Source organism: Pezoporus flaviventris, unplaced genomic scaffold (assembly GCF_033815535.1).
Source record: "Pezoporus flaviventris isolate CSIRO_AGI_PZ_B2104156 unplaced genomic scaffold, CSIRO_AGI_Pfla_v1 ptg000041l, whole genome shotgun sequence".
NCBI classification, from domain to species: Eukaryota; Metazoa; Chordata; class Aves; order Psittaciformes; family Psittacidae; genus Pezoporus; species Pezoporus flaviventris.
Window position 1 is genome coordinate 13,174,489 of NW_026892589.1, and position 8,555 is coordinate 13,183,043.

General features: G+C 57.0%; 2 protein-coding genes across 13 annotated transcripts in view; one reads left to right on the top strand and one right to left on the bottom strand.

The window, feature by feature from the left end:
* The window catches only part of CUX2 (cut like homeobox 2), a 64,306-nt gene extending 61,388 nt beyond the window's left edge, over positions 1-2,918 (top strand). For all 12 annotated transcript variants that reach the window (XM_061466383.1, XM_061466381.1, XM_061466385.1 and 9 more), the window contains one exon: positions 366-2,918. In XM_061466383.1, coding sequence (XP_061322367.1) covers positions 366-1,023 — 658 coding nt within the window. In that variant the 3' untranslated portion in view covers positions 1,024-2,918. The remainder of the gene's footprint in view (positions 1-365) is intronic.
* Positions 2,919-5,126: 2,208 nt separating this feature from the next.
* On the bottom strand, positions 5,127-7,147 carry PHETA1 (PH domain containing endocytic trafficking adaptor 1). Its single transcript, XM_061466391.1, has 3 exons — positions 7,063-7,147; positions 6,589-6,758; positions 5,127-6,111 (listed from the first exon to the last, which is right to left on the bottom strand). Exon 3 carries the CDS (start codon positions 6,098-6,100, stop codon positions 5,327-5,329), a length of 774 nt encoding a protein of 257 aa, XP_061322375.1. The 5' UTR covers positions 6,101-6,111; positions 6,589-6,758; positions 7,063-7,147; the 3' UTR covers positions 5,127-5,326.
* Between the last annotated feature and the right edge of the window lie 1,408 nt (positions 7,148-8,555).

An 8,555-nucleotide genomic window follows, 5' to 3' on the forward strand; every position in this document is an offset into this window, starting at 1 on the left:
CAGTATGAAAACATATACATTGACTAATGGTGTTTTCAAGCCCACAACCTTTCCACTCAAATGGTTCCAGAAAAGCCTGTAACGCAACTGCTCTGAAGAAACCTTTGAAAAATGATAAGTATTAACAAAAACTGTCTCAGTTTGGCTGGAAACAGCCCCAAAGTGTTGCAAAACACATTCCCCGTGTTCAAGCAGTGTGTTTTTCCCAAAAATAAGTGTTTTGAAGGCCAGCAAGGTGGGGTTTTTCCATCCCAAGCGGTGTGACTGCATTTTTATGGCTGGAGATGCTTTTCCAAGACATGCAGTGCCTGTTGAGTGGGATGATGGGTGTTGGCCACCGACCCTCCATGGCTGTATCCCGACAGGTCACGGATGCGGCGGGAGATGCTGGTGGAGGGCGCACCGGACAACGACACAGATCCAGAGCAGAGCAGTGGGACACCCATCCCCGTGCGCCGGGCCCCCCATAGCCCCGATTCGGACACGGAGGACCGTAAACCTGTGTTTGGGGGGGGCGAGCACCCCTGTGCCGCTGTGAAGGTGAAGGAGGAGCAGGGGGAGGCAGGTGGCTGGGGCCGCCGGCGGGACTCACACAGCCCAGCCGGGGCGGCCGAGGGCACTGGACCCCCGCAGGAGGATCGGGGGGCAGCCCCCCAAGCTGCTGCCCCCAGTGCTGGCAGCCTCCCGCGGCGGGGGGGCCGTGCCGGTGCCGCCACCACAGGCCCCCCACCGCCGCCACCGCCGCATCCCGACAGCTCCCAGTCCTCATCGGGGTCATCCCGTTGCAGCTTGGAGGTCTCCCCAACATCGCCCTCGGCAGCATCCTCGCCCGGCCTCGCCGGCTCAGCCTCACCGGGGCCATCGTCCGCTGGACCGGTGTCACCGGCGCTGCCGCCGGCGCCCGGCCCCCGGCTCAGCACCAGCGTCCAGCGGCGCCATGAGAAGATGGCCAACCTCAACAACATCATCCACCGCCTGGAGCGGGCTGCCAACCGCGAGGAGGCCCTCGAGTGGGAGTTCTGAGCCCTCCCACACCCTGGAGATATAGAGACACCCACATATATATACATATATTTTGTTAAATGCAGCACGCACCGAGAGGCGACAGGCAGCCGGCGCCATGGAGCAGCCATGGAAAAGGGGGTGGCCCCCATGACGAAGCCACATCTCCCCCAGCTTTGTTTTAAATGTGAAAAACTGGGAACGGTTTTAGAAAAGCAAAAAGCAAAAAAAAAAAAAAAAAGGAAAACAAAAAATATTTATAGACCTCTTTTAGATATTTTAATAAAAGGATACTTTGGAATTTATTAACAGCTTAAGCTGCTTTGATATTAAAGATAGCTATAAAATGAAGATGATGTAGCAGTCGTGTCATTAAATGTACACTGAAGTCTTGTAGTTTGCCACTGGATGAGATTAAAAACAAAGGAAAATCCCCCAGGAAAAGACTGAGCAAAGCCATCGAGAAGCACTATGAGACTGACCAAATGGACTGAACGTTTGCTGAGCAGTTTCCACCTCTGTCTGTAAGACACCGCATCGCTTCTGCCCCAGCCAGAGACTGCGACATAGTCCCTGAAGACTCTAAAGCGACCCCCCTGATGCCATCGAGTATGTATTTAGTTCTGGTGGTTTATGTTCTTGGAAACCTTTGTAACACAGAATGTCCCGTGCGGTTGTATATGTTGTAGAGATGTCTGCACTAGCCTCCTGGAACAAGATGTAGCATGGTCCCAACGCTGTCCCTCGTGCTTCCTCCAGCCGGTAAGCAGTGGCAGCCCCGATAAGGCACGGTGCAGCTCCTGCCAGCTCCCAAAGGAAGAGGAAAACCAATGCAAAAGCAATGAGAGCAACCTGTGCTTGTGATTTTGGGAGCGAGACGGGAAGAGGTACCTGGGTGTGATGCTCAGGGGTGGCTCCAGCTCGCTGGGAATGGGTATCCATTGGATCCCAGTTCCCCATGCTCTGCCATCGTCTGTTTGGGAAAGAAGAGATGGAGCCTTTGAGCTTTGCCCTTGGGGCACCAGTGCTTGGGGATGAGCACGCAAAACTGAGCTGCCTGCTCACAGGGGGTCGAACCCTGCTCGGGGCTGCTCCCAGCATCACAGCCAGCTCTGGTGGCTGAAGCACTTTTACTTAGGGAGAGCACCCGAGCAGGAGGAGCATCCCCTCACTGCAGCCGTATTCCCAGGCAGTGGCTGCCCATGAAGCCAGGATGAGGCCCGGATTGTCACACCAGGCTCCTGCCTGAATTGAGCAAGCTCAGACCTGAATTGAGCAAAGCACCATTGAGCTTTGGCTTTCCAGGGCTGACCCCGTGCCACCTCCCAACCCCACCACCACCAGCTGGGCTCTGCTATCAAAATGCCTTTAAACACCATGGGGTGGCCCATGCTGGGCTGCTCTTCCCTGTCCCCTGCCCGCATGGCATCAGCCATCACCCAGCGTGGCCACCGCCATCGGGAGGGCTCCCTGCAGGCTCTGAGGCTATGCATTGACTGATTTATACGTTTTTATCAGAAGAGAAGGTATTTTTATACATGGGTGGTGGTCGGTGAGAGATGCTAAAAGTGGAGGCACGGCTCTCCTTGCCCACCTACCCTGCCCCAGAGAGCCCCAGCTTGCCCATGGCCACTCTTTTCCCTGCCACCACTCTGCAGAAGGTCAAGATATGATCATTGCTCTTCTCTGTTGTGTGCTAGCGGGAGCTTTAGTGGAATGGGATTCAAGGAAGCACTTAGGATGGTCTCGGACGCGGCAATCCTGTTGTATTAAAGCTGGCGGGACATACCGGTCACGTTTTTGTTAGGCTCATGTACTGTACTTCTAAAGTTTCTATGAGATCGATGAACTTTGTTTAACAATTTTGGAAGGAGCAAGTTCTGTAAAGAGCCACTAAATACAGAAGTTGGATACGACCCTGCCCTTGGAGTGTGTTTTGTCTGGAGGCAGATGGGATGGGAGCTTGGTGCCTGGGTTGATGCTGGAAATCACAGCCTTGCTTTGGGTTTGTGGCAAGAGCTCTCACCACCATAAACATCTCCTGGTGGTGTGAAATGGCTCAAGGTGAGATCATAGAATAGTATGGGTTGGACATTCAAAGGTCACCTAGTTCAACCCCCTGCAACGGGCAGGGATCCTGCCCTGTGAAAGTCCTGTGTTCATCCCCAGTGCGGGTTTGCTCCTGCCCCTTGGGTACCTTAGCATCCTTTGGCATTAGGTTTGGCTCAATGGCATGGCACCCTGGCACAGCTCTTCTTCAGAGCCGCCCATCACCGGGCATGTTTGCAGCTCCTGACACGAGGCAGGGGTGTTTGCATTTGATGGATTAATAAATCCATATGTCGCATATCTGTTCAAGCTTGTTTGTCAGCTAACATGTTGGGATGGATTTGTTTCTAATAAATATCTGAACGTCTGGAAAAGCCGGGACAGCTGCCATGGAAACCAGAACCTTCCTCCACAGCCGACTGATGGGGCCACGTTAACCTTCTGGATGCTGTGGGTACGGCTGCACCCCACTGCCCTCGGCAGCACCACTCCAAATGCCAAAACACCAAGTGGGGCGGCCAGGAGCAAGGCTCAGGGTTCTACAGTGCTCTCAGCAAGCAAGTGACCTGCCTGGCTTCGTGCCTCAGTTTCTCCAAGAGACATGGACCTCAATGATGTTGGCAAGAAGCTGGAGATGTTCATGGAGGTGCTGCAGGCAGGGACATGGGGTCATGTTGGCCACTTCCACTTGGCACCAACACTGTCACCAGCAAGGGGACAGGTAATTTGTCCCTGGCTAAGAGCCCTTGTCAGATGGCTTGGGATGTCCCACCAAGTGCACAGGGCAACCTGAATAGGAGCACCCAAACCTGAGTGGCGTCACACAGTGCTGCCTGTAACCCTAGTTTTGATGGGATAGTTGTAACACCCTGTTGAACCTGTAATGAACCAGCAACTCATACTGGGGCACCCAATACCACTTCCATGGGTGAAACTATAGGAGCATTGTGCTCCCAGTCATTTTCTAATGCCCAAACCCCCATGTTGATCACCTGTGCCTGGCTGTTCAAGCCATCACAGAGAAGCAGAACTGTGCTGTCCCTGCCATGGTACCACCCTGGCACTGGGTATCCTGATATCCCCAGTGTGGCACCATCCTAGCCCATCCATCTCATCCCATCCCTACAGGCATGTCAGGCTCCAGGGCACTGCAAGACCCTGGCGTTGGCTGTGTCCCACTTGGGTGACCCTGTCGCTGCCCAGCCCCATGGAAGGAAGGGGATTAAAGGCACAAACAAGAACCTGGCACAGGCAGGAATTTCTGAAACAACTTTTATTGTAGCAAAGTCTTGTGCTTGTCCCAGTGGGGCAAAGGGAGCCAGAGCCACCCAGCTCAAACCCAGGTCACCTCCAAGTCAGCAGCCTTAGTGTCAATCCAAACCGCTGGGAGCAGAAAAGAGCACCACTAGCACAAGACACTGGCTTCACTCCGGTTTGGCACATGAATCATTCGACACGCTCCGTGCTGACACACACGTTCCCATTACCACCATGAGTGATGCTTCCCCTTAGGAAGCCAGCGCAGCGGTGATGCCCTGCCCTGAAATACCCATCCAGCACAGGGGTGCCTGCAGCTGCAGCATTCCCTCGGGCCTGCCCTCACCAGGGGTTCACCCAAGGCTGCAAGCAGCGATTGCCTTGTGTGGAACACCCTGGGCCGGGTGTCACCAGCTCCCCGGGAAGCTGCTGCTGTTAAGGAAGGGCTGCGCTCAGTGATATTTTCATTTTCAGACCACATCCTGCTGAAGCAGAGGGATCCGGCCGAGCTCAGTGCAGGGAGGGGAAGGTGGTAGCAGGGTCCCTGGCTGTGGAATACCCACAAAGGGGCTCAGGCCAGTGAGATCCCATCCAAATCCTTCTCCAAAAGTATTGTCCGTGTATGATACCACTGCAAGAGCACCAGGAGGTCCCACCAGACTCAGTGCAGTGCTGGAATCCCAGCAGGCATCAGCCAGGAAGTGGTTTGTAGCCTGCTTGCTTGCTGGGCAAGGCTTGAGAGGCAGGAAGCATCTGCTGCCTTGGCACAAGATGCCCAAAAGCCTGTCAGTTCCCAAAGCCCAGGGGCTTCATGCCATCAGTGCTGGACTGGTGTTTCACCATCACAGAGCAGCACCGGTGTCCCTCACCGCTGAGCCCTTGGTGGCACCATCAGCAGTGTCCATCACCACCATAGACAGGGCTGCACATCCCAGAGTGATGATGAGACTGATGCAGCACCAACAATGATCATCTCCTTGTTACGGGTCCTGGTGGGTCCCCAGGGCTCAGCCATCACTCAGGGCTGGGGACCACGCTGCCTCTCCAGCCAGTCCCGCCGCAGCTGAGCCACCTCCCGGCCGTACCACTCATGGAGCCGGCAGAAGGAGGACGGGCTCTCCACCACTGCACTGCCCACCTCGGTGCTCGATGCCCGCCTGCGTGGTGGCAGCGGCGGTGGCAGCGGGTTCCCATCACCAGCAGCATCACCACAACCTGAAGCTTCGGGTGGCCGGTTCGCTCCCGATGCGTTGTTCCACACAGCACAGCCATTCTCCTTCGGCAAGACAGCGGGCAGAGCCGGCAGCCGCTCCAGGGACCGCTCCAGCTCCGAGGGCTTTGGCTTCCAGGAGCTGGGAGACCCCCGGCATCCCCCAGCACACCCACGGGCCATCCCATAGCTCATTTCCTCCAGCTGCTTCTCCAGCTCCCGCACCACCAGGCGCATGTAGTCAAAGCTGGCTCGTGAGAGCGACTTCACCCACGACTCCATGGCAGCCTGGCTCTCTGCCGCCAGCACGTAGGTGCGGGACTTGGTGCCACCAAAGCGGATGGCGAAGGTGAATTCCTCGGCCGAATCGCAGAGCTCCACGGTGCAGCCCTCCAGCACGATGACACCCACCGGCTCCCGGCTCTCCCGCTCCTCGAAGTAGAAGAGCATGTTGCCCTTCAGCACGAACCAGCGGCGGTGGTACGCTGTGTGCCGCTCGCCGCGCTTGTAGAGGAAGCCGGCGTTGTCAGCCGGGGAGTCACAGGTAGCATAGAAAGCCAGGCTCCGCTCGTTCAGCTTCATGGCTCCGTGTCCTGCAGGGATAGAGGATGGATGCTGAGGATGAGTGTGCTTTAATTGCACTGTAATAACCCATCGGCTTGTTCTTGGCAGCAGCAGCCTTTGTGCCCAGGAAATGGAGCTGGTGAATAAACAGCCCCGTGATAGCCGGGATAACTCCGCTTCCAGCTAAGGTGATGTGGCCGGTGGGTGGCTCAGGGCTCCGTGGAGAGGGGATTTAACCCCAACTGAGTGTTTTCCCATGGAGGAGCCCCAGGCAGGGCTCACAGTGCCCCACGTCACCCGATGCAGGTGACCTGACCGCCAGCACCGTGTTTGCCCCGTGCTGCTTCGCTCCTCCCTGCTTCACACAGGGAGGAATTATGACCTGCGCCGCAGATTCGGCTGCGGCTCCAGAGAGCCGTGGCCATGAGCCCGGTCGCCCGGGCAAGGCCACCCTCCCCTTGTCCCCTAACCAGCCGTGGCCTCGCTGTGCCAGGCTTTTTGCCTACCTTGATTCAGCTTCTAGCTCCGGTCTTCGGCATCCGCCAGCATCGCTGATGTGAGGGCGGCTGTGGGAGCGCTGGATCCGGGATCGGATGGTGTAAGGAGACTGTGGGGTCCGGCACCCTGGTGTTCCCGCTCCGGCTGATGGCTCCGGCGTGTTTCACCGTCCCCCAGCCTGCACAAAGCAGATGGGCACCAGGATTATTGTTTTCCCATTAAGCCACGTAGCAGGGATCGAGGAGATGAGACGGGGGCTCTCTGGGCTCCCAGCTCCGGGGTGCAGTGGGGACCCTTTCTCCCCGGTACCTTGAGGATCTTTTTGGGGTCCCCAAAGTCTTGAGGATGTTTGGGAGAGGAGGACCCGCCCCCCACCCCTCCGGCTGCGGCCCTCTCAGCCCCGCTCCGCCTCGGGGCACCCCCGGCTCCCGGCCCCGCTCCCGGTCCCGCTCCCGGCCCTGCACCCGGTCCCGCACGGCCACCTTTGTCCTCGGTTCCCCGCCACCTCGGCTCGGCTCGGGGCGGCCCCGCGGGCGGAGCGCTGCTTCCTCCCGCCTCCGCCGCAGCCGCCACCGCCCCTCACCGCGGCTCGGGGCGGCCCCACGGGACACAGAGGGGGGGCCCTTCTCCCGGAGGAGAAACCACTCCGGAGCTCGGCCCCGGTGCTGAGGGGTCCTGGCTCCGTGCCACAGCTCTGGGCAGCGCCTGAGGGAGGTGGGAGCATGGATGTGGGGATGCAGGGGGTATGCGGGTCCGTGGGTGTATGTGTGGATGTAGGCATGAATATAGACACAGATCTATGGATGGATGTAGGCATGGATGTACACGTGAGTGCACGTGTGGATGTAGGCTTAGAGTACGCATGGATGTACACGTGGATGTACTCATGGGTGGGAAGCCTGGAAGCTTAGTGCTGAAAGTGGCTGTAAAACACTGAATTTTTGAGTCAGGTTTTTAGGGCAGAGTCCCAGAAGTAGTGCCCAGAAGCATCCAGCAGGGAACAGGAAGAGGTTGATGGATGAGAGGGCTGAAGATGAAGGCAACAAGGCAGAGGTTGGTCCTGCATAGGTGGGAGATGCTGCAAGGGACCAGCTGCTCACCTGAGTTTTCAGCCATGTCTTTGGGAGAGGCTGGACCAAAGCAGACAGGGAGGGGGTCTCTGCCTTGGTGCAAACGGAAAGGAGGAGCTGGGTGGGCATCAGGGGGAAGTTGACAACTGGCCCAAGGAGCTAAGAAGCACCCAGTGAAAAGCTGGAACTGCCAAGCATCGCGCAGCCACGTGGGCAGAGATCACATCCCGCTTGCTCCTTCCTGACCGTGGATGATGCCACATGGCACTAGAGCTGCTGCTGTGCTTTTGGCCCCGTGGCCAGCGCTTGCCCTCTCTGGCAATGACTGGATGATGCTGACCACTGAGACTGGTACCCACATCCCAGGGCAATCATAAAACTTTCAGCTGGGAGTAGCCTTCAGGCTGACTTCTGCTCTTGGTTGTCCTTTCCTGCTGAAAGCATCACCAGCTTGAGGACCATCTCAGCAGCACCACTGTCCACACTGTATCCCAATAAACACAAGCAGCAAGGATTTGCTCTCCTTATCATTGTCCCTTTCCCCCGGTCTCTTTGTTGCCCTGCTTGGTTGCATGTATGTTTTAGCAAACAAGGTTTTGATGCTCATTTTGCAGGGCCCCAACTAAGAAATCCTGACATCAGTAACCTCTGCCACAATCACCACTGCTGCAGGTTGTGGTCCTCACCTCGCCTCCTCATTGCCCTGCACAGCTGCTCAGGGCTTTGCAATCTTCTGCTCATGGCGGTGGTTTTCAGATCACTGAGGACTTTTCCCACCACCTTTCTCTTTCGTACTATAAAGAGGGATTTAGACCATCTGGGCTTTGTCTTCCTTCCTGAGTGGAGCAGGCTCTGTTCAAGGCCACTGGTGGAAACCCTCAGCTCTCTCTGCAGCACTTATCTCC